Here is a 25,015-nt window from a genome sequence, read left to right as displayed (position 1 = left end):
ATGGTGACCACAGCTCAAAAGACAGCCTAAAAAGTTTGCTCCTTTTCACACATCACACTGCAGGCTCCTGAGATTGCCCATCCAGTAAACAAAGTCATATTCTTGATCCCCTAAAAGCAGCAGCTATCCAATAATTCTCTAATGCCCTTTTTGGCTCAGATGCCATTTTCTACTTTTTCCTCTTTAACTTCAAGTGTTACGCTTTCTGCTCCATATTTAATAGCTCATTTATTTATCATTCCATAGGAAAGATAATTTTCAGCAGAACAAATGTATGTCAAATTTATATTCTGACAAAAATCAGCCCAGAGGCTCATTACCATCTTTCAGCAGAACATGTCCAAGAAACTGTTCAGGGGTAGTAATCCACGGGATAAGTTAAAAGCACAGCGTTTGGGAAACTTAAAAGGAAGTGTTATGTTAGAAAGGAAAGCACAGGACATGCACAAGCCCCACAAGCACTGCCTAGAAGGTCTAATTCCATCACAGAAGCAGCTGAACACGTCTTGAAGAGGCCGACACCACAAGTGCCAAGTTCAGGCCCTTTAGCGAGCCAAGCAGGAAGAGACAGACAGTGCAGGAAAACAGACCTTCCAATAAAACAAAACAAAAGCCATACTGACCAGAACACCCAGGACACACAAAATGTTCCTCTGAGATTATCTGACCTTGCAACTGCACTGATCTCAGGACAACCAAAGGGAGCAGACCTTGCTCTAGGCCCAGACCAGCCCCACTGATGGAATTTTCTGGAAAGCTAAGCCCAAGAAGTACTTCATACAAAGTACCAGAAAAGGGATGATAGAGCAAGGGCACGAACTTGAGGCCTTTTAGAACATTCCTGAATGTCCATCAGATACTGTCATCCTTCTGTGAAAGTTGCTCCTCGATAGAGAAGCAAACATCCAGTGAAACACTTCCTGGAGGGAAAGTTGTTTTCCCAAGTGACCCAAGCTATGCAATGCTTAGAGTGAAACTGGGACAGTGAGGAATGTTACATTATCCAACATGACTAATTTCTGCAGCCTGAACTTGAGGAAATATCCTACATTCTAACCTTTGGATGTGTTCTAGGAAGCCATTACCTCTCCTGCACACTGTACCCAGAGCACCAAGCTCCTGCCACAGCCCAGTACAGCCGGTAAATAACCATGGACACAATCAGCAAACACACACCTGCAACAAACCCACTTGTCCTCAAGGCACACAAGCACAGCCTTCTGTGCAATCATAGAGCACAAACATTTAACAAGTCTCAAAAATTATTCTAGCTGCTGCTGCAGATGCAAACTCACTCTAATTTACTAAGACTAATAAAGCCTCTGATTGTGTTAAAGAATAATAGGCACAAATGAATCAGGTGGGCAACGTAACTCAGCAAATTAACATTATTTTGAAATCAAAATTAGAATTTCAAATGCTAAAGCTGAGCTGCCCCCTCTGGGGATGTTTGTATGCATACACACACTGAACTGTTTAGTCCCAAAATGTAGTCAAAATACCATCTTATTTTTAGTGTTAAGAAACACTGCTTTCCCATACAGTCCCACAATCAACTTCACGCCTTAGTGGTGAACTGCATCAATCCATGTTCTATTTGCTTTTCAACAGAAAACTCCTGAAAACTCTGAAAAAACGCACAGAGTTTGTCTTCACACACACACACAGACGTGCCATGTAGCTCATCCCCTCTTCATTACAGAGCACCAAAGAACCATCCTCCTCATGAAGCAGGCCAGGAATTTCCACTAAAATATCTAATCTCTGCACAGGAAAACCTCTACTGCATCAAAAGTTTTACACTCAACTCCAGGACTTTCCTGGAAAACACTGAACTGCATCTCTGAACACTTCAGTTTTTCATTTCAGAAGGAGAAAAGTTGTACAAGCAATTTGTGTTTCATAATGAAGAAGTGCTTTATCCATTCCAGCTCCAAACACTCTAGACAAGCTCGCTCTGTTCAGGGGAACAGTATTTCATTTCACAATGTAGGATTAATGAAACGTATCACTGCACTGAAGACCAAAAAGCCTTTCTTTCCAGGCAGGTTTTTACACAGCCGGAGAAAATCCTTTTGAGACCACAGCACTTTAATCAAATGCCATCCATTCTGAGTGTTATTAAACAATCAGCTCTAAAGGCTATCGGAGTTTAAGGCAATTTAGTATCACACCTCAATAAAGTCAGAACTCCAGCTTGAGAATGATGGCACAACACCCTGGCGATCAGCCAGGTTCAGCACTGCCTGGGATGTTCTGGAATACATCACCCGCCCCAGCCAGGCTTCAATGTGAACCACATGACATCATTTGTGTACGTGGAAGAGCCATTATAAATCACCCAGAGCAAGGCTAACCATTGCTGGGGGCTATGACCAAACACATCTCAAGGCTGGACATGCAGGTCCAGCATCTGATTTAACTGAATTTTACCTCTTCTGTGCCTTATAAATGCCACTTTTGTCTACAGAACCAACTGGTTTCCACTGCTAATTCCAAAAGTGAACCAAAAATCAAGAAAAACAAAACGCCACCACGTCAGTATTTTAGAATTGTAAATGGATTGTTTTGCCCAGTTCTTCTTTCAGAATTACGGCAAGATAAAAATGAACTTTTGAAAAGTGCTCGCAAACAACTCCACCTGAGAAACAGAAAGCTGTTTGACAAAAGTTAAAAGATAGCAGGGCCAGAAAAGCTCAAATTCAAAAGCCATTTTAAAAAACAAAATAAAAAATTCAGAACAAAGCTTCAAGTCTAAAGAAGATGTTTGAAGAAAACATTTTCCTCCTTGCATTTGAAATTCAAGGCTGGGAGCTGAAATCCTCCAGCACATGGACAGAAGCAGTAACAAACCTCTGGCTAACCTCACAGCCCAACAAGTCATTCTGATGCACAACTTGTTAAAAACAAAACAACAACAAAAAAATACTGCAAAAAAAGTTACAGTTCATGCTCTGTAATTAACAACATTACTTTACTTCTCCCAACAAGTTTCAGGGAAGTCGTTTCAAAAGCTTTTTTTATTCACTGACCATTTAATTCAGATCTGCTCTTGACTTTTAACTCTTAAGCACTGCTGTTGCTACAAAGGGGGAACTGTGTTTTTCTCATAAATGCATATGATTTCCCCTTAACCAACAGTAAGATTCATCAGCTGTATTTACTACACAAACCAACCAGACATACAGAAGACACATCTTATAAATTATGATATAAGATAAAACTGATTTGAAACCTTCATGATTTGCTTTGTCACTAAGCATTCCATTGTACAGCGAGTTTCAGTTTGCTGCACACACATTCCACCAGTTACACTTCAAACAGGAAAATCCTGTCAACCAAAGAATGGCTGGAGTCAAGGAAACCTCAATTTAACCAGCCTTACTATCTCCCAGGTAATCAAGCCACCTGAATGAGCTCTGGAGCAGCTCTTTTGTACCAGCCAGTATCATCAGCCAAATTAAAAAAAAAAAAAAAAAAAAATCAAAAAAAGAACTACCACAGACCAGGTCAAACTGGATTAGAGATGAAACAGATTCTCCTTCCTATACCACTGAGGCCAAGCTGGATAAAATGCCATGGTACAAGAAAATACATTTGGTTCCTCTTCCACCACACAAGTAAAAGCCAGCTAACCCAGTTTCCCTAGAACAGGATAAAAGTCAATTTCACAATTTTAGTTTGCCTCTGTCAAAGGGAGAATGTTTTAAAAGCTGAACAAACAACACACTTCCGTTAGTATAAAGGCTTTTTTTGTTTCTTCTGGAGTTTTCATAGATATGCAAGTAAGAAAAAGTAACAATAGGATACCTCAAGATGATTACACAACTACAGTAACTTTATTTTGCCTTGTAACATATGGAGTTATTGCATCTTGTTAGATGGCAGGAACCACTCCAACAGCACTGTCACTGCTAAAGATAAAATGACCCAAAGCACAGCCAGCAGCAACCTCATCCTAACACCACTGTTTCTCAGCTCTCCCATGCATTAGGAGCATGAATTATAAGACTTGGAATTCCTGAATTATATCATGTATTTGGCACTTGATCAGTTCCAAACTATCAAGTTAGGTCCATCCCTGTGGCATCTGTTCTACATCTGCCTTCAGCAATGGGCAATATTCCTAACTCATTTTCCCCCTGTTCTGCTTCCACAGCCAAAAACTTGACGACAACAACTTCAAAATGCTGAAACTAAGTGCTCATAGTCAAGGATAAAATATGACTGAGGTGAGATACCCCAATAATTAAAAGCACAAAGAACAGTTAACTTTAACTAAGAACTTTTAATTTCTCAAAAGGGCAAAGTTGTGTCCGAGCCTTAGCTGAAGCTGCTCCCTAGAAACCTCCAACAGCAAAATGAATGGAAACTTCACTTCCAGTTTTACTTTCAAAGACAGCTGCCCTGTGCCAACCTATAGTTGGAAGGGAATGGGGAAAGGGGAGAAGAGGAATAAGCACAAAACTGTAAAAGTCTCTTTCTAGGCACTTGTTTTCATCAATACTTAAAATTCCGTTTTAATTAATATCCTTTCTGAACCTAAGCACTGCTGGCAGTAAAAACTTAAAGCATGTCTCAGCATGGTTAATAAAAGCTCACAGCAGAAATTTGGATTTTTACTAAAAAACCTTACTTAAAACTAATTTTAATTATTTCCAAGACCAGCTTTTAGTAAAAAGCCAAGTACAGAACAGTGACACCATGTAATGGCAAGAATTTAAGGTGTCTGCACTTAATGTTCTGAAGTCCAAGTTGTGATGACTTGACAGCCAGCCACGTGAAAAGCACTAACCCTGTAACCACAAGGGTACCTCCATTTACTGTAGCCAATGTCTAAAAATCAGCAACATTGCAAGCTACAAGGCAGGGGAAACACAGAATTTATTTGAAGACTTCCAGTTTCCTTGCATTGATGGAAGACTGAGGTTTACCCTACACTGCACCAATTAGAGCAATCTGCCTGTTTATACACTTCATGAATCAAACCCTCCCTGCCTAACAGAATGAATGACCATCAATAGGTAAGAAAGTGCACTTAGTGTTTCTATTTTTAAATCGTTGCTAACTGCTTACAACTTCAAAATAATTACACAAACCTACACAAGGTAACAAGTGGGCCACAGAGTCCACTTGAGGCTGCTCCGAGAAGGTGAAGAAAGCAAAACCTCCTGTGCCAAGTACAGCGAATGAAAACCTCTACCTCAGTGTCAGGAGCACACCTCAGATGTTTCAAAACTATCAGTCACACCTTCTCCACAAATTTACAGCGTTTCAGCTGCTCACCAGCCCACTGAGACCACTGTCACAGAAGTGAAAGATGTGGTTTCCATCATTCAAGATATCATAACACATGACAGAATGTTACTTAGAGATTGACAGCCTAAATCTCAGTTAATACACAAAGTTATGAGGAAAAGACAAATCCCTCCCTACCTTCGCACTGGTTCCTTGGAAGAATCTTCCATCTTGTTTTTATCACATTTTCCAAGATTTGCAGTCCATAATACTGAAATTGGAGAAGAACAAAATGTGAGTACATTACTGTAGGACTAACTAACTTGCAGGACTCTCATTCAATCAGACATTCACACTTAACATCTAAGACTTCAAGATTATTAAACTAACAATTTTATTAAATATATGTCTATTCACCCATTTACTGAGGTTTCATGCATCGTATTTTCTTGTTTTATTCTTGGCTATACTAAGTCCTGCTGTTTGATCATGCTCACACCAGGAGGGGGGGAAAAAAACAATAATGAAAAGCCCTCTGGCAGACAATTTTGGATATCTGGAAAAGTAGCAGCCAGATATGAATTTGTATCACAAATGACTGCTCCTAAGTTTGAGTATTAACACAACCAGGCTCCTAAAATATTTAGCAGCTTGGATGGTGTCTCAAGCTTCCTATTGTTCCTCTAAAAGCTGGAAAAAAAGAATCTTGTCTTAGCATCACATGTCCTCACACTGGCACTTTCAAGAGAAAGTATTTCCCAAACTTCACTGGTGTGCTACTTTAGGAACAGCAAGACAACCCACAGGTTTATTTAATTTCAATCCCCACCCCAATATGGCAGCTATTTCTACTATTTAAAGATGAACTTTTGTGCTCAGTCAAAGAACAATAAAAATGTGAATAAGCTCTTGGAAATAATTTTACCTTTCAGGAATTCCTTCCTACGTTCCTACCCAAAACCATCAACGTTGCAAATGGCCATTCCCTCTGCCCATTTGTCCCTACTGCCAACTCACAGTAACAGGGAAAGAAGTTTGTCATGGTACGACCAAGAACTTTAATACGTAAAACCCCATTAGCATGAATAGACAGGAGAGAAAAGGGGATGAGGAGTTTTGCATTTACTTTATCTACAGTGGATTAGGAAAAAAAAAATAAAAATAAAAAAATCAATGCCTGAAAGGTAAACTCAAGTTTTCACAGTTCCAAGTTTGGCTGAGAATAAGAGTTCCTCTTTAAAATGGTTAGTTGTTACACAAAGTAGGATCATTAGCATTTCGACCAAAGGGATCATACAGATTTCAGTTTAATTAAAGAAACACAATGTAGACTGTCCCAAGCTACATTGTATTAAAAGAGCATTTTTGCTGTTCTCATCTTAACATAACCTACATCCCTTTCCTTCTCTACCTGATCCCAGTTCCCAGGAAATTTCAGGTGTACATCCTGGATTTGCAAAATATTCTGTCCCCTTCCAAAACCTTGGCCACCAAGAAAAAAAATGAATTACAGCAAGCTGGCAGGGTATTTTTATTTCCTCCATGGTCAGCAGCAAAAGCTTATCCACTAGATTTTAACCTGTAAATTGATTTAATTACGTGACATAAAAGCTAAATGAAATTAAGGGAATTTGAAAACATGCAAAAACATTCTTAAGCAAAATGCTTCACAGGAATTGATTTCAGCCACTGCTGTAAATTTACAGACGCCATCTGCAACTGATCCAGACTCATGCTACAAAACATACTTACAAAAGCTCCTAATAATGTTGATAGTAGGAATATTTATATCAGACTGGGCTAACTTTCCTGACGCACATCTAAACTCAAATGAAATTTCTATGTTCTACAGGCACATGCATTAATTTTTCAGGTATCAACTACCTAGAAATGTTTATTTTGTCCCAAACTTTTTTCCACTTATTTAGCTTTTACACCAGAATGGCAAGCCTAGTTTCATTTTAAATAAACACTAGATGACCAAATGAAATTTAGATGAAAAACCTAACAACAGACCTCATCTTCAGTGGGTTTTTCCCTCACTAAGAATTTCTTGGAGTCAAAGAAAAGGACAGCCACTCTAGCAATCACACCTATCCCTCATTACGTGCTCGAACATCTCATTTGGGTTCATGGACCCTAAGCTGTTCATGCTGCAAAGGTTTCTACTCATTCTTTCGGAACTTCTGTCCTCTGCAGTGTCTTGTTCACTTCTTCCTCAGTCCTAAAAATACTCCTTTTCCCCAGCACTCACATGTGACACTGAACAGCAGCAGCAGCAGCAGGAAAATCACTGTGTACAACCCTCACCTGCACATCCATTTGCCACACCACACTGGAAGCGCTCTATCAGTCCCAACATCCTGCAAGGAGCCTTCAGGGGTTTTTACTTTGTTTCGTTTGGTTTGATGGTTCTAATCACCCTAATTTCTCTGATAATGAGAACCACCACTCCCAAAAAAGTCACTGATACCAATTACAAAGTTCTGCCTTTTAATCAACTACTTGCAACAGCACATGCAAATGCATTTTAACTCTGTGTAAGACAGAAGCCTTTCAAAAACTAATTTGCTCCTGGTTTAATCATTGCTAATTGTCTACCACTAATTCACTGCCCAGTTATGAAGATGAGGGACAGACAACAGCAAAAGACTCATTTCTTAAAAAAAAAAAAGAAAAAAAAAAAGCATGAGATGATCCCTCTGGTAGAAATTTCTATGGCACCCTTATTACTTATTTTATGCACCGAATCCCTTTCCCTCCCACCTCCCAAGAAACAAAAAACAATTGATGAACAGAATTCAGTTAAAGGGAATCAAAAGGGTAGACCTTGTGGAGGCCTGCCGTCAAAGCCTAGCTGTGTCAGTTGCACAGGAAGACACCCCTTTTCTTCCTATTACAAGCAATCAACATAATGGAACATTATGATTAATATCAGGTAGTGTTAACAGCTTTAATTAAAGAAAAAATATGATTGCATAAAAGCCAAATGTCATAGTGCATAAATTTAGCACCAAATCATTTGCAATTTATGTAAATTGAAGAATTCTTTACCTGTTGCTTTCTTTCTGTTCCTCTAATCATCTCATTTTTCACAAGACAAATTTGAGTTTTTAAAAATACTGTTGATAAATCAACTTAAACATTAGTAATGTCTGTCAGTATAAAAAGCAAAGTTTACCAGGCAAGCAAACAGGCAAACACTGTTACTTAAAGGTGCTTAAAGGTGTTACTTTGAGGAAGTTCTTTAAACTGTTTTCCCCTCAACTTCAGAGAGAAAAAAAAAATATGAACTGCTTCATGAATACCACATGATTTCAGAAACCATCCAAACACAATTTTTTTTTCTGTTTGAGCACAGTGTGTATCCAGCAGAAAAACATGCATGTCAGTTATTTGAGATAATAATCATCAAACTTAAGACAGTGAAAACACATTTTGATCATCTTTTTGGCTCAAACTTCACAAGTCTTAGGTAAAGCATTTCAAATTGCAGAAAAAGCCCTGAGTGGTGCCCATTTTAGCCTCTACCATGATGGATGGATTTCCAACAGCAGTACAAAGCAAATGTGTTCTGCATAGTAGCAAAGAACTGATGTACTACAAACTTTGGGGTGCTTAACCTTTATTGATTGCTCAAAACCTTGGCCTAATAAGGGTTTGTTTTGTCTTTAACACACCTAGGGACTGATTTTCTCCTCAGTTACGTGCACATGGCTTTCATTACGATCACGCACAGCCAAGCACTTACCCAAGGACAAAATGTGGCTCTAGGAGACTTTTCATGACTCAAATTTATATAGACACAATACCAATCTTGGGAACTGGCATAATGCTTCTATGTGCCTTGAAAAAAGTTCTGTGTATCCAATTCAGCTCATCCTCAAATAAAAAAAGGGGGGGAGGGAGAATCTCTTGGCAATGTAAAAGGAGGTCTGAATACTTTTTTCATTTACAGTTCTTGCTTAAAGCAAACTTTTCAAACAAGACAATCAAAAAAATATGGTTTGACTCAATAAAGTCTATGGCTAAAAATGAGATACCTTCCTCAAAGTTTACGAATGGAAGAAAGAGGAAAACCAAATAAATAAAAGTTAATTTGCTTACTTTGGTATTCATGTTCTGAGAGAACTCCAAAATAGTATCAACTCTTGTCCACGCATCAGGATGTTCTTTTAAGTGAGTCAACACTTCTTGTGCCATTCTTTGCTGAAAGAAAATTTGATATGAAAAAAGTGTTAACATTAGCTTATTTAAGCAATTATATACTATCACTGAAGACATCAATATGTAACACTCCCTTTAAATTACTGATCTAAGAGACAGAACTCAACCAGCAGCAACAAGTTCCTTAAGCCTCCTTCTGTGACAGCTGAAGTTTAGTAACAACCAAAATCCAAAAGCCCACTGATGTAGGACAGTAATTTCTCATTTCCACTCTTCCATCCTGAATGATTCATCCAGACCAGCAGCAAACATGCAAGAATAGCATACATGAGGGGGAAAACCTACTAGGGAATGAAGTTCTCTCCTCTTCCACAAAGTCATCTAGATAAAACTTCATTCTAGGGCACCCAAACTTTCTAGTTCCAGTGGAAACACTTCCATACAAAGTGCCAGCTTTAAGGAACACTGTTTTGTGCAGAACCATTGAATTTATTTTGAAGAACCACAAAGCATTAGAGGCCTCCAATCCCTAGTTCTGAGGGATCCTTGGTGTACCTAACAACCTACAAAACCATAATAAAAACCTGCCAGCGGGAGGAAGGGAGCTGGTCATGCTAATGGTTTGCTCTTCCTTAGGACTGACATTATCAATTACTCTCCTAGATGCTGTGGTTTCTTAAAAACCTCATCTGAAGCAATTACACACTGAAAGAGCAGAATTCATTTTAGCCTTCCTTTTCAAAAGCCTGGATGTCCTCAAGAATTTTTAGGGAGACAAAGTGATGTCAGCCATTTCCAAAAGTGCCATGCACTGACAAATCCTGCTGCAAATTGTACCCCCTACAAGCATCAGGCACTGCCTTACCAACAAGGTGGGGATTTTACAACACAATTAACAGAACTTAGCTCATTCTTTCACTGCACTGCAGAGCCAATTTGACAGTTACAAAGCAGTTAAAGCTTTGCTTTAGGATTAATTTCAACAGTTAGAACTTACTACAGCCATGCAGCTTTCTAGTCTCACCCAAGTACATACTTGAGCTAACCAGCAACTGGTGTAAGAAAACATGTACTTTCAGCAACTTGGAAACCCAATCAGGACCCCAAACCTATATATACATATATATATATGTATAATACAAGAAACTGACAGATTTGGTATGTGATTAACAAAATGAAATTGGAGGTTCCAATAGAGAAGGAATATAAATACTTGGGATATAAAATACTTGATATAATTGAGCACAGTGGAGCAACTGGAGCAGCAAGTCCCTGCAGATTTGATATGGACATGTACCACATAAATATTCTGTTTAAGACTACAACCAGTACAGCCCTATTGTTCCAATATGACATCAGAGTTAAAAACAACAAACAGAAAAACCAGCACTTTTAATACATTTTAGTTTTAAAAGAGGAGGAATAGCTGTATTACTTCCAGGTTCAGACATAAAGTGTGCTTTTATATTGGTCTCCTGATTGCTTCAAATACTGGTGACGTATCCCAGGATCAAATTTCAACACCAACAAAATACAGACAGTCCACATCCTCCTCCCATTGCTGAGAGGTTTGCTCTCATACCCACTAACACCTTCTGTGGACATCAAATCCTGTATTTTCATAAACAATGTAAATATAATAATAGTGATTAATCAGGAACAAAGCCTCACAATGTTGCTGGTACTAAAAAAAAATTTGCAAATAATCTTTCTGGACGTGTGAAGATTTAACAGATCAATGGAATTAAGAGGCTGGGATGAGTCCAGGTAAACATTTATGAGTTGCATGAAATCTCCTTAGTCATGTGTTGCACTGGGGTGGGGACATTCTTTTCAGAGAAGTATACCCAAAAAAGCTAAGAGAAAAAAAAATGTAAATCTCCAGGACAGAAAATAGCTTCTTTCTTGCCTAATATAGATCAGCAGATAACAGTTTTGCAAGCAGAGATAAGAACTAAGCAGAAGGAGGAGGCAGGTGAATCTGAAAGCAAGTTCAGCACAGGCCATTCAGGTTGCATTCTAAACCTGTTTTACCCTGACATTACCCTGACCTATTCCAGGAAAACCACTTGTAATCTCCCAATTTTAATATTTAGTTTCCTCAACTCCTATTATTCCTGTCACCCTTTAGTAAAGGACTTGAGCTGCTAGACTCCACTGAGAACCATTTTTTCCTGCATTTTTTTTAACCTCCTGGAAAAGGGAAAAGCTCAGACTCCCTGAAATGTCTCCAGCTTGGAAAGGTACTAAAACAACTGACGAAAGTTTCATTGAGGTGACATGTATAAGTACATGTATTTAAACAAGTAAATCATAATTCACTTTTGCTCATTAAACACCACCTCTTGAATCTTACTGTACTAATTTTCTAAATACCAGAGACTTTTCCCAGCTGTTTTAAGTGAAGCAACTTCTCACAATGCCAGAACAATGGAAATTTGATCATTGTATTCAGTCTTAATCCTTTATTTTCCTTATAAATCTTCAGAACTTTTTCAACTCTTCTCAAACCAAACAACATTATAAGCATCACCTGTTTTGCAGGGCAGCAAAAGATCAGAAAACATGTGCTACAGATGTCCATACTTTTAAGGCAAAAGCTACAAGGAGTTTTCTATCATTCAAGCACTTAAAAAACTATAACAAGCAACTATTTCAATTTAGGACACTCAAAATGCAAATATTTCAAAAAACAACAAGGTATTTCAAAACCTACTGGAATTCACATTAGTAAGCTTTACAAAAGCTTTTTTTTTTCCCTAAAGAGATACACAAAGCAAGTATATGCAAGTATATCATTGTTTATTCTAACAGCTGGAAAGAATAGAAAAGCATCAGCTACTTTGTCCCATTTAATTCACTTATTGTTGTGCAAGACTATCTTAGTAAAAGATGCCTGACACTGAAACTCCCAATTTGTTGAGCCTGAACAATTAAAATCTGCCAGAAGAGGAACTATGCCAACACCCTTTGTAGCAATACTTGCTCTCAGCATTTCCAAAGTTCAAGAAATAGATAAAAGCAATACAAGATTCACTTTCAAGGCAATATATGCAAACACACAAATGCACAGTCTTCCCATTTCAACCTAGTGCAGATTGTGAAGTATTAAGTCCAAAGGAAAGAACGCAAGAAGAACCCGTGCAAACTGTAACGGGAAATAAAAAATACCAGAAACAAGAAAGGAACAAACTCTTCTATTAAACATGCATGACATGTTTCTTTATAAATACAAACACAGTAATAGCATCACTTTTTCTTTCAAAAGCAGTTCTTCACTGAAGTGAACATTACATTTATGGCTTCACAATCCTGTCCATGATAACAAGTAACAGGTAGCTCAGACCCTCCTGAAGAACTAAGTCAGAAAAGGAGAGCTGCACCAACTGTCCATACCAAATCGTTTTTGCTAATAATTCTCAACATCAGAAGGCAAGCTAGAAATGAACACACACCAAATAAATATTTCTCCAAGTGTCATTGCAACATGAATTCACATTTCATGCGACTGCCGATGATATTCCAGTCACTAGCTCAGTAAATTCACTAATGTTACTAATTGTAACTGGAGTGAATTGATTTTGCCCAGCTGATTTGTTGTAAGTGTTGTTAAACGTGGTCAATAAATGTATGTTCCAAGTCCACCTTACCTGTGCACCTTCTCCATGGTACAAGCAGTTCACCACATTGTCCAAGAGATTGATATCCAATTTCTGGTTAAAATCCAGCAGCTGACGAGCTGCATGGTCTGCTAACATTGTCATAATTGCTGGCATAGATTACTGCAAAATAAATTTTAAAAAGACTGATCAATTAGTAAGAAATTATTATCAGATGCAGCTGCAAAGCAAGTGCTTCAACTTAGCTCATTTGTCTCATTGAAACAAGATGCTTATGTTAGCAGTAGTAGATAACACCGAGTACAACACTGCTTTGATTGTAGGGCACATACCAGGACAAACTTCTCTTTTTCCTCCCTGAAAAACTCACCCATCACTACCCCAGCTCAACTCTTGGGGTCTTCAACAGGTAGAACACATAATAACAGTCTGACTAGAGAATGGGCTGTGTTACCAACACCCTGGGGCTTATTTCAAAGCAGGTATCAACCCCTACATGTTTGCTGGTCGAAAAGTCTTGTGTCACTACAACCAAAACCCATACTGGCAATCTCAGCCGAGTATCGAGTTCCCAAGGCCAACATGCACATTCAGAAGATTCAGTTCCAAAAGCTTTTAAACACTTGGGTATGGAGGTGAAACGTGATCTACACACAGAGCAAGAAATTAGCCACAGGGCATTTTTCAAATAGTTGGGGAAAAAAAGAAAACCACCTTCCAAGTTAACCACATCCAAGTAAAAAATTACCACTGAAACTAAGTTGACTGAAGGCACTTTGAGAACGTGAAGCAAAGGGACTGTTCAATCAGCAGGTTACTCTGTGTGCCATGTGAGATCACTTCCAACTGAAATGGAATTCTACTGGAGGTTTCAGGTCCCCTAAACCCAGGGATACATGCATTAACTCTTTGTCCTAGATAGAGCAGCCTTGATATTATGCAAAGGGAGTCAGGTGGGGTGTGCACATAATATTCTTTACCAGCCAGAGACTGGTGCAAGATAAAGACATTCATGAAAAGCAGGAAAACACACCACAAGCCACAGAATTTTTGATGGTAAGTTCTACTCTACCTTTTTCACATCACCCTCCGTCCCCCACCTAATGAAATTTATTGCCCTGTTCTCACAGAAAATGTCAACTCTAACACATATTTCCACCCTGCCATCTACAGCACCTCTGTGCCACTCACCCTCCTTTTCAAACCCTGTAAACCTACAAATCTCACACGAAACTGCTCACTCAACAAACAGCCAGAAGTCTAGGCAAGTGAAAGATCAATCAAAAAGTTACACCAGAACCATCTGCATACTCAGAAGGATACAACCTGAAACTCTTCCAGGAACACACCCCATAAAGTCAGATTTGCTCTTACTAAGTAACTCCATGTGTAAGGAAGAATATGTTTTATGCTTTATGTATTTAAGACATGCTCAAAAGGAGCAAGACAAACCTGTGCCTCAACCCTAGTAATTGCTAATTAAGTGAAAGTTTTACAGTAGCATCCAGACAAGGAAAACCTTTTGTTTAGAAATGTGTCTTTGCAAGTAGCATCAAGTAATTTCTTTTACTTACATATAAAAAAATAGCTTCCAATCCAAATATTCTAACTGAATTTTCAAGCAGAAAACTCGGTGTTACTACACTAACACAACCATTTTAAGGGCTTTATCTCAACATCCATTCAAGTCTTTTTACAACATGTACCTGCAAAACCAGGAGAAAATAAACATCAAGTACAGAACAAAATAAATCAACACTCCACGTCTATTCTTCCCTCCTTCAACTCCTAATGTTTTCAAAATTGCAATGTTAACTTTGAAAGCGAGAAACACAGCAGCAGAAAAGGCTGACTTCGTTCTTCATTTCATTCTTTTGGCTCAGGAGGAGGCTGAAAATGTCACCGGGCAAATGAGGAGCAGTGAGCAGCACCACTAGAAGGAAACTGCACCCATGAAGAGGCTCAGAGCAATTAATGCTCCCCCAGCCACCCGTGCTCCCAGGCACGCCCCTTTTTGTCCACATCTGGCCTCCATGGCTGAGCCGTGAGCCGGGAAAGCGCTTTCCAAACTACAATAAATGTCGTGAACCAGTCGCTCTTCAGGTAGGGCCCATTCATTTCAGACCTGAGCCTCTTTCAGTGGTTTTCAGGCGGCCCCGAGAGCGCCAGGGAGGAGCAGCGTGACCGAGAGAAGTTATTCAACACATGGAAGCAGAAAGGAAATGTTTTGAATAGGGCCCTTCGCCACTCCCAGCATTATCTTCAAAATGACCTACCTACTTCGGCAGCCGAAACACAGAAATGGCGGCTTTGTGGCCACCACCACCTGCAACCAACTCCATCTCCCATTCCTAACACTGTACCCACATGAAGCTCATAATCTCTGATTTACTGTACTCCTACACTTCTCCCTCCCCCATCATGCCTGATCTCCGGAACACGTTTAAGCCTCAGCTCCAAGAACCACCACTGATCAGTCCTTCAATAAATGGGCAAACAGAAACAGTAGAAAAAGTTTTTTTTAAAAAATAGTAATAATAAAAAAAGGCAGAAAAAAAATCTGAACTACAACACAGCAAGAATGTGACATCTACCGAAGGTCAAAAGAACTGCATTTACAGCACTGTTTACACAGTTATCCCAACTCTCGATGACCCTGGACCTTTAACACAACAGTTAGCTTATTGTGGTAGACCCGATTCATTTTGGCATGTAGCACACAGGAATAACAGCAGGCACTTAATAGTAAGAAATGGTGAGCATTCACCATGAATTCTAAAGCACCTTGAACCCAGATATTTAAAGCTCAATAGGGGCAGCGACTAAAAAAAAAAAAACAACAAAGCAAAAAAAACCCACCCTGGGAGAGTCACTGTGCCCCATTTCTTAGCACGCAATGCAAATGAGTTTCCTCCCTCTTCCAAGGAATTAGCTGCATCGCTTGTAAATCCCACCCAGGAGGGGTGAGCGCCTCTGAAACGCAGCGCACGACAAACGCGTTCGCATCACGCTCCACACACCAGCAATGGCAAAGAAACCGCCCCTTCCCTTCGCTCCTTCACACACACGTGAAGGAGAAGGACGAGACGGATTAAGTAACATCTGCCCGACACCTCGGAGCGTTCATTTTCGGCTGGAAATAACTCACACCCACCCAGCGCGGCGGCCCTTCCCCGGCTCCTGCCGCAGCGCCCCGGCGGGCGGGCAGCGCCCCGGCTCTCGGGCAGCGCCTCCGGCTCCCGGCTCGGGCCGGCAGGGCCCGGGTTCCCGGCAGGGAACGGGCCCGGGCGGTGGGTCGGGCGGGCCGGGGCCCTGCGGAGCGCGGTGGCCCCGCAGCCCCTCCCTCCTCCTCCTCCTCCTCCTCCTCCCCTGGGCTCCAGCCCTGCGCTCTATACAGGGCTCCCCACGTGATCCAGGCGGACGTTTCAATACTGCTGCACAGACACACACACACACAAAAAAATATTTCTGGAAACTTCCACTCCTAATAATTTACAGATTATGTCGCCGGGTTTGCCCGTAGCCGATCCCAGCCTGCCCGGTCCCTTCCTAACGAGGAGCATCCCCCGCAGCATCCGTGGCTGCGCTCGGCCAGGCCGGGGATGCTCGTACCCCAAACCCCATCCAAGCGCACCCCCGCCCCTCAGGGCTTCTCCACGGGGTTCATCACATCTCTGCTAGCACAGGCCAGGCTCTGTGCCCCCCTGCACGGGCACATCCCCCCGTTCTGCCCCCCAAAATACCCCCCCTCTGCCCCCTCCGCGTTGCCCATCGCGACCCCCCCACAACCCTCGCTTACCTAGGGGTTTCTCACAGCCTCTTCCTTCAGAAAGTAGGGGCGGGAGAGCCAAGTTTCTAACCACCACACGCCACAAGAAAAAAAAAAAAAAAAAAAAGAAAATAAAAAAAGACCACCAAAAATAACCCCCTCCCAAAAAGGAAAAAAAAAGAAAAAATAAAAAAAAAAGCAAAAACACGGAAGGAGGGGAAAAAAAAAACCAGCACGGAAGGAGGGAAAAAAACCACCACGGCAGGAGGTGGGGGGAAGGCGAGCGCTCCCTCCTCGGTGGTGGGTCGGGGTTAGTGGCGCCACTCCTCCCCTCGCAGCGTGCCCGGCCTGGCTGCACCAGGCGCCCGCAGCGGCCCCCGGGGCTCCGCGCTCGACTCCGCGCCTTCCCCTCAGCCCCGGGAAAGCGGCCGGCGCGGCGCTCCGGCCTCGCTGGTGAGGGGGGATCTACCCGGCTGCGCCTCCCGCGCCGCCCAGGCCCGGCCCCGCCGGCTCTCGCTGCCCCTGCGGCTGCCGCCCTCCCCGCCCGGCGCTCAGTTCGCCCCCATTCCCGCCGCCCCCCCCCGCGGCTCGCACTAAACTTCGCCCCCTCAGCTGCGGGTCCCCTACGAGCAGGTCACACACGCGGCGGCGGCGACGGGGACTGAGCGCGGCGCGTCTCCCCCTCCTAATGCCACAGGCTCGGAACCGGCTCAAACCGGTTCAGACTGGGAGATTCCATCTCGGTTTAGTTTTCAGCCCATGGCGCCGCGGAGCGTTTGGAAACCTCGGAGGCTCCGCCCATCCGCCGCTCCCATTGGCCCCGGGATATGCCGCCGCGAAGGCGGCCGCCACGCTGATTGGTCAGACGCCCTATCAATCTGATGCGCGCCTCGGATGGGCGGGGGGGAGCGAGCGGCGGCGGGGGGGGTGAGCAAAGGGACCCGCCCCCTCTCCAGCAGCGCTTTGCGCGCTAAGGGGGGGGCTGCCGCTCTCCCATAGGCCAAGTCGCGCTGTCACTCAGAGAGGCCCCGCCTCCATGTTCGCAAAGCGCGGGCGCGGGCCTGGCCGCGCTCTCATTGGCCGGCTGCCGTGGCGGTGTGACTCGCGCGCCTGAGCGCGGCTTTCGGGGCTGCGGCGGGAGGGGGCGGGAAAGGCGCGGCCGTTGGGCGCCCCCGGGCGCGTGCCTGAGGTGCAATGGCGGGAGCGGGGCGGGCGGCCCCGTGAGGGGAAGGGGCTCGGGAGGGAGCTTGATCCGTGTGAGGAGGAGGATTTGGGGGAGGCCTCTGTTCAATGAGGTGAGGGGACTCGGGGGTCTTTCCTTAGTGAGCTAAAGGGATTTGAGTGAAGGGGTTCGTGGGGCTCCCCTCACTGAGGTGGAGGGACTCAGCGGTGCTGGCCCAGGAGGGGAGTAGGTTCGTGGAATTGGCCCGTGAGGGGATGGAGTTTGGGGAAAACGATTCGCGTCGCTGGTCCGTGAGGGGAAGGGGTTCGAGCACCATCCCGTTCGTGCTGAGGCGCTGTTTCTGAGGGCGTGCAGCGGCGAGATGGGGGCACCCTCTGTGTGGGGACTGTGGCAATGGCGGGCGCTGCCCCACAGGTCTCTCTGTCTCTGGGAGAAGTGGAGTAGAATATCTCCGGTGTAGAGTGGGCCCTGTGAGCAGCAGGAGCACCAGCCCCCGGTGGGTGCTTGCCGCCCCTTACCCCAGCAGTCCCGTGCTCTCCACCGGAGCCTGTGCAGATGGCGAGTGAGGTGTGTGTCCCCTCCTGTGGGATGCCTCTGTCCATGTGGTGTCCAGCTTCCTGCAGCCGCCCTCCAAAGTGTGCTTCAGGCAAGGCTGGCTTTAGATTTATCCAAATGTCGAGCTGCGTGAGGTGTGTTAGGTAACGGGATGGGAAGAGGGATGATGCTTGGGGTTTTTCTGTGGCGGCACAAACTCAGCAGGTTATGGTTGTTCATCTCATTGCTGCCTGGAGGGGCAGAGAACATGCTTGCCAACTTTCACGTGGAAAAGCTCCTACCAGTGAATGTTCTCTCTACCTACATATGCATATTTTTCAGTCTTACCTCCTTACTTGGAAAAGCCCTGGCTATAGAAACTCGGGACTCGCTTGTACCAGGAGGCTACTATTAGGAAGTATTTAAGTACCTTCTAGGAACAAACTTTCATTTTCATTCAACTTTCAGTTGAAGCAGTTACTTTGTTTTTGGGAGGGCATTGCAATGGTCAATGAAACTTGTTATAGAAGTGATACTTTTGATTTGTGGAATGCCCTCTGGGTGGCTTCCAAGGAAACTATAGCTTTACTGGGGTGGTGTTCTCCTGTGCTGCGGCTGGGGGTATGGGGGGGATGCTTAAGCACTTTTGTAGAGTTTTAAAAGGAAAAAAAGTAGTGTTTTGTGGTGTGTAGACTGCTGGGGAGTAGTGGCTAAATTACCATTGGTGCGAAGTTTTTATCTAGCAGACAGGTGCTGTGCTGTTACTATAGTAAGTCATAAGAAGGACACTTAACTAGCTTTTTGAAGCCTTTGTTGGCTTTCTAACTTCACAGATAGTGTGTGTTCAGCCATGTAGCTGCTGGATGGGGCTCAAAACCTGTATTTCTTCCACGGGTTTTTTTAAATCCATACCTTCTGTAGGGCACAACAGTTTAAAGTTGGGCATCTGTAGTCATCTCCAAAAAATTGCCAGTGCAATGAAAACCACAACATGCTTGAATAAATAAATACAATTACACATACTTACACTGTTCTAATTGTCTGACCAATTCTAGGAGTGCAGTGGGGATTGCAGTCCCTCAATCTTCATTTTGTGGGTGTGTGTTATGTGGTTTCTTTATTTTTTTTCTGGGACAACTGGAGAAATCTTGTATTCAAAGACACATTTGTGTTTTGGGCAGAATCTCAGAGGATGCAGGCAGGTGTGGTGCCAGATCAGATCCTGTGTGATGTAATACTGGCTTAATGTGATGTATTACTGCGCTTAATTCCTCAGTCAAGTTTCTTGGAAAAATTTCTGCAGCATTTAAGGCTTGAAGAGCTGGAATGTGAATGGTCTCTTTTATATTTTATCATGCCTAAAAGGAACTGTATCCTGTTAACATCTGTGTCAGGGTGGTAACAGTGCTTTGTTTAATTCAGCTTGTTTGTCTTGCTCTGGTGGGTTGGCCTTTGCAGAGTGACTGTAATTGAAGATAGCACTGGAGCTGCTGGGATTCAATTTGAAAGTGATTCCAGTAGAATGCACGGGCATAGCAAGCTGTTGGTGAGTTAAAAGCAGGGCTGTAACTCTAGCACTTAGAATAAACAGTTCCTATGTGTGTTTTGATGTTCTAGCTAGCTCTGGTGTTCAAAACAAACTGATGTAAGAGACCAAAAAGTCAGATTCTTTTAACTCCTGCTTGTGCAGAGGGTTCACTTCTATTTTCTTTGTGTATGTACGTAAGAGACAAATGTTTAAACCTTTAAATTATTTTGCTAAATTAATGTTAATTATTCTGGGAGTCGATGCAGCTTCACAATTTCATCAGGTGTTGGTAATGCCCCAGATTGCAACGTGGTTTTAATAAATTGCAGGAGTAACAAACACAGCAGGGGTTGGCTCTGCCAGTTTGTTTGCTAAATCCTGTGCTTGGGTAGGGGAGAGTTCCTGCCTCATCACTGTTATCTCAAACAACACATTAATTTTTTCTAGAAATAGCCTTCCTATCTTTCTGCAAGTTGGGAAAACCAAACTCTTCCTGTCTCCTTTCTGTTAGGAGCCAGGTGAAGGCTGGTTCAGAAATTGAGAAACTGGCAACTCAGTGAAATGCAGCTGTTTTAGCAGGGTGGGTGTATCTGATTACAGCTTTTCTCCCACACATGCTGTCAGGAGTTGTAGTAAGCTTGTGCTTGCTGTTTTGTTGCCACTGTTCCCTGTCTGATGGCTCCTTTATTAGATGTTCAGTCTGGTATTTCGGCCTTGCTGGAATCAATAGAAAAATTTGCTTGGGTTTCAGGTCAGCAGTGTGGCCTGGTAGTGATAAAAGCTAACTGCACACTAGGCTGGATCAAAAGGAGCATAACCAGGACATCAAGTGAAGTGATTCTTTTTCTCTGCTGGTCACTCAGCAGCTGCATCTGGCACACCGTGCCTGGCTTTTGGTCCACCACCACAAGAAAGATGTGGAGAACCCTGTGCAAGTCCAACAGAGCCTGTCTTTAAGGTGAAGGGACTGAGGGAGCTGGGCTTCTTCAGCCTGGCAAAAAATAATGGGTGAGGGTAGACCCAGCAGCACCAACCAAAGCAGGGAGTGGGTATGGGCAGAATTAAGTAACTTAAGTTTTTGTTGTCTATTTGCTCTTCACAAGGGCCCCAGAGTTTGTGGGAGTTAACGTATTTTGAATGCTTTTTTAATCCCTGCACACACTGTTTGGGGGTGATGGGCTGTACCCCAAGGTCTGAGAGTGTCACAAAATAAAAGCTATGTGGATAGGTAAGCAGTACTTATTAACTTTCACCCCAAAATTAGAGAGATCTTCCTTTTACCTTTTATGCAGTTTTTTTTACTCTTTAAAGCTTTTTTGTTTGCTTTTGGATATTCTTCCTGTAAAATTTTCCTTAGCAGATCATCTCCTATAGCTCAGTCAATTTGGTTTTTCAGAACCAGAATGATTTTCTTGGGTGGTGTTGCCAGCATTAGGGGTTGTTCATCTGGGAAAGCTGAGGTTCTGATAGAGGGATGAGGCATACAAATAAGAGAAAAATATCAAGTTGGTGTCATAATTTCTTGACTGATGAAGTAGGACTTGTAAATGGAAAGACTAGGGAAGAGAATAAAATAGAGCTGGGAAAATAAGGCAAAGAGAAGGCAGGTGTTGAGTGAGGCTGAAGTGAAAGGAATGAGGCATTCACAGGAAATTGCCAGCTGTAAATTTTCAAGGATGTCTGGGCTACACACAACTGAAACAATCTGCTAATGTCGAGTGTCATTGTAAACAGCTCCAGCCTCCACCTCATCCTTCAGGAAAGGTCCTTTCCCCATCCAGGTCTTTATGGGGGGCGTGTCCTGACTGCAGAGTTTTCATTTTACCACACTGTGTCCAGGGCCAGAGCTTTCTTCCCAAAGCAGGGAATGATTCCTTGTAGTTTCCACTTTCTCCTGCAGCTGTCCCACTTTGTTCTGGGATTATTGATGTGATAGGACCAGGAAATATATTTGGCTAATGAAAAGAATGCAGAGAATTTGTTCTGTCCTTCCACTCTTGCTTGGTGTCATTCTAGAAATGGCAGAACTAATCCTGCCTGAGCATCCCTCTTCTCACTGAGCATCTGCTGCCATTCTTAATTGTTTTATTTTTTCTTTGGAAGAGCTTCTAATGTACTTTTTTTATTCTTTAATTACTTTTGTTTGACTCCACCTTTACCATGTCTTTGGCCAAACAAGTTTTGCATTTAATTTCATTTATTCTTATGTGGAAGAAAGCAACTGTCTGTTTTGATGAATGTCCCAGATCAATGGTTTCTGAGAGGCTGGATGTAAGAAGAATATTAACAGCATTTGCAGATGATCATAAGCCAGGTGTTACAAACACAAGAAGGAAGAAATAATGCAACATAATCTAAAAATCTTGGAAACGGGAAATTGAATGTAACTGAGTGGAGAGAAATAAAACCTGATGTGTCCTTGTGGGGGTTGGGGGGTGGTGTGGAAAGTTCAGTCCAAGGGAAAACTTGGAAAATAGAGCTGAGGGAGAAAGTGGAGAGCTAATTAAATATTCCTTTGCTTGGTGACAGGGCAAAGGAAAGGACAACATAATTAGGGAGTAGCTGTGGGCATTGCTTACAACAGCAGCAGGGTAGTGGCCTAAAGTAATTTCAAGAGCACTCAGAATATTCTAACTGAACCTGGGTATCTCATTATCAATGTGTTTTAAACAGATGGGCACAATTTCAGAGGCAACTGTTGATTATCATTTGAGAGAGTAAAGGTATGAAATGTGTAAAACATGACTGAGGAAAAGCCAGGTAGGGATATATTCATCAATAAACTTCCTGAAGTGATGATCTGTTAATCAATTGATGAATGTTTTGAGATAATTAAAATAGCCCTCAGAAAGGTTTAGGCATTGAGCTTCAAACTGTAAAATAACTTTTCATTGTATGTACAAATCAATTAAAAACAGATTCTAAGAAGGAACTGGAAAAAAACACTGGGAAAAACCACTCTGTATTACAGGGAGCAAATTCTCCATCTGCAGTCTTTTAAAGATCCCATCTTTTTGGTGTCTCATTGATAACTGGATTCTTCTGTTAGCCAAAGCTTTCTTGCCATATTCATGTGAATTGTGTTGATGCTGAAATGAGGTCAGAAGGCAAAGGTAAGAAATTTCCCCCTCCCTCTAGTAAAGTTCAAATAAGTGAGTTTACAAAATCCTTACTGAAAAAAAGTCTTTAATGTGGGGCTCTATGTAAACAAGTGAGCACAGTGAGATATGAATATTCCTTTTGCACTGTGTAGCTAAAGTAATACTCATAACTTAAGAGAAATCAGGTGTTCTTCAAGAAATGTTTAACTGTAATAAACTTGGCACAAATTCTGTTAGGCTCAGCTCTAGGAACAATTCTAGAATCTGCAGCTGTGAACCATTTTCTGTGATGCTGTGACTCAGTCAGGAAGATGGTGTGAAGTCTGCTGTGTGTCCCAGCAGAGCTGTTCTGCTGACACAGGGACTGCCATAAAGCTATGTTAATAAAATCTTGCAAGGAGGCAAACCCCAAGCTGTCACCCTTTTGTTAAACCAGATCTGGTCATCTCTGAAACATTCATTAGTTCTGGAAGTGTTGGGTTTTTTTTTTTGCTTTTTTGTGTTGTTTTGGGTTTTTTTAATACCTGCTTTTGGTACAATTTCTTAGCTTTATTTTTTTGGTCTAACCCATTGTAACTTTTAAAGGACCTTAAGCGTTTGGCTTTTTTAAGGAAAGCTAGTAGGATTTGTGTTCCAAAATATCAATCAAACTGTAAAATTCAGGAATCTGAGCTAAAATATTCCATAGTGTCAGTGCTCCAAATGCCATTGGCAGAGACTATTGATTCTCCCCAATAAACTACACAGTGTTAAATCTAACAATTGTCTCTGGTCAATTGTCTGGTACTTTGGTCCACTTTGTATTTAAAATGGAACTGCTAACTTCATTGTGATAATGACTTGATTTGGGGCACTACTTGATCTTTAAGCTTTTGAGGCAATAATCTTCTCTCTCTAACAAGTAAAATAGCTCCAGATGGCAATTGAGGAATAGCTCGGCTAAAGATGATTGTTTTGTCTTTAGTAAATTCTTGATATTTACAAGATTGGTGAAGCCCTGTCCTCTTTACATTTCAGTTAGGCATGTGATAACTTTCAGCCATGGATCTAAACTGGAAAAACCCACTTTGTATCCACAGGTAACAGTAATGCCCTTTCTGGAATAACAGTCAGCCTCTTGCACCCTTCTGTAGCTGGGACTGTGGATCAGAGGAGATGAATGCCAGGTAATTAATGTGAGGGTGGTAGGTGTCACTTCCATGGTAATCGGTGGCTTTAGTGGCTGCCAAATTCATAAAGGCATCAGGATAAAATAAAGGTTATGGCTCCAAGTGAAACTGTTTTAGAATTGATTTATCTGAGCTGTATAACTGAGACTAAATTCCAGAGTGTGCCTCAGCAGCTCCAGGTGTTTTTAATGCATTGCCTTTACCTTCCATGCTGTCATATGTACAACTTGGCTATCCCTTCCCGGTTCTACAGTGAACAGCCTTGAAATGAAAATGTATTCCCCAAGTGATGAACATGGGGCTATAATTCAGAAACAAGCTCCTTTTGTTCACTTCTTTTGGAAATCAGAAACATCTCTTTTTATGTTGGGAAAAGAAAGCTGTAGAAGGATGGAAGGAGTAGAAACCAAATCACTAGGTTTTTCTTGGAGAGGTGATACTAGGAAACAATTTGGTGGAAAATGCAGCTTTCAATTTTGGGCAAATAACACTGTGCTGAAGGAAAAGCTCTCACATGCTTTCCAAGCTTTTTGAAGATGAGCTTGTAGCTTTTTGAATGTATGTAGTATGTACACAATCATCTTCCAATTAATTATGATTCTTGGTTATTAGTTTTTTCATGTTTTCACAGTGAACTTGATTTTACATATAGGGGTTTTTTTTTCTGTTTAAGCTTTACCCATTTTTTCACTCATTTCTCTATTTC

At 42.1% G+C, this 25,015-nt stretch overlaps 2 protein-coding genes across 24 annotated transcripts in view; one reads left to right on the top strand and one right to left on the bottom strand.

Moving 5' to 3' along the window:
* Nucleotides 1-17,626, bottom strand: part of XPO1 (exportin 1) — a 34,861-nt gene extending 17,235 nt beyond the window's left edge. The window contains exons 1-6 of one of the 12 annotated variants that reach the window (XM_086874200.1): nucleotides 17,437-17,594; nucleotides 16,825-16,880; nucleotides 13,056-13,187; nucleotides 9,346-9,447; nucleotides 8,068-8,131; nucleotides 5,437-5,509 (exon numbers count right to left, since the gene is read on the bottom strand). Coding sequence is in view for 9 of the 12 variants with exons in the window: in XM_086874178.1 (XP_086730304.1) it covers nucleotides 5,437-5,509; nucleotides 9,346-9,447; nucleotides 13,056-13,181 (301 nt within the window). In the remaining 3 variants the exon portion in view is untranslated. Of the gene's footprint in view, nucleotides 1-5,436; nucleotides 5,510-8,067; nucleotides 8,132-9,345; nucleotides 9,448-13,055; nucleotides 13,188-14,599; nucleotides 15,312-15,884; nucleotides 16,137-16,179; nucleotides 16,267-16,824; nucleotides 17,250-17,388 lie in introns of those variants that run through there. The other 11 variants (XM_086874178.1, XM_086874172.1, XM_086874187.1 and 8 more) reach the window with 11 other exon arrangements.
* Nucleotides 17,627-17,857: 231 nt separating this feature from the next.
* Nucleotides 17,858-25,015, top strand: part of LOC111926444 (uncharacterized) — a 61,864-nt gene continuing 54,706 nt past the window's right edge. For 5 of the 12 annotated variants that reach the window (XR_015281974.1, XR_015281982.1, XR_015281985.1 and 2 more), the window contains exon 1: nucleotides 20,355-24,306. Coding sequence is in view for 1 of the 12 variants with exons in the window: in XM_086873974.1 (XP_086730100.1) it covers nucleotides 24,300-24,306 (7 nt within the window). In the remaining 11 variants the exon portion in view is untranslated. Of the gene's footprint in view, nucleotides 18,624-20,354; nucleotides 24,307-25,015 lie in introns of those variants that run through there. The other 7 variants (XR_015281996.1, XR_015282000.1, XR_015281981.1 and 4 more) reach the window with 7 other exon arrangements.

This window comes from Cyanistes caeruleus, chromosome 2 (assembly GCF_971803275.1).
Source record: "Cyanistes caeruleus chromosome 2, bCyaCae1.hap1.1, whole genome shotgun sequence".
NCBI lineage: Eukaryota > Metazoa > Chordata > Aves > Passeriformes > Paridae > Cyanistes > Cyanistes caeruleus.
The sequence above is the reverse complement of the archived record's forward strand: the minus strand, read 5'-3'. Positions and strand labels throughout refer to the sequence as shown.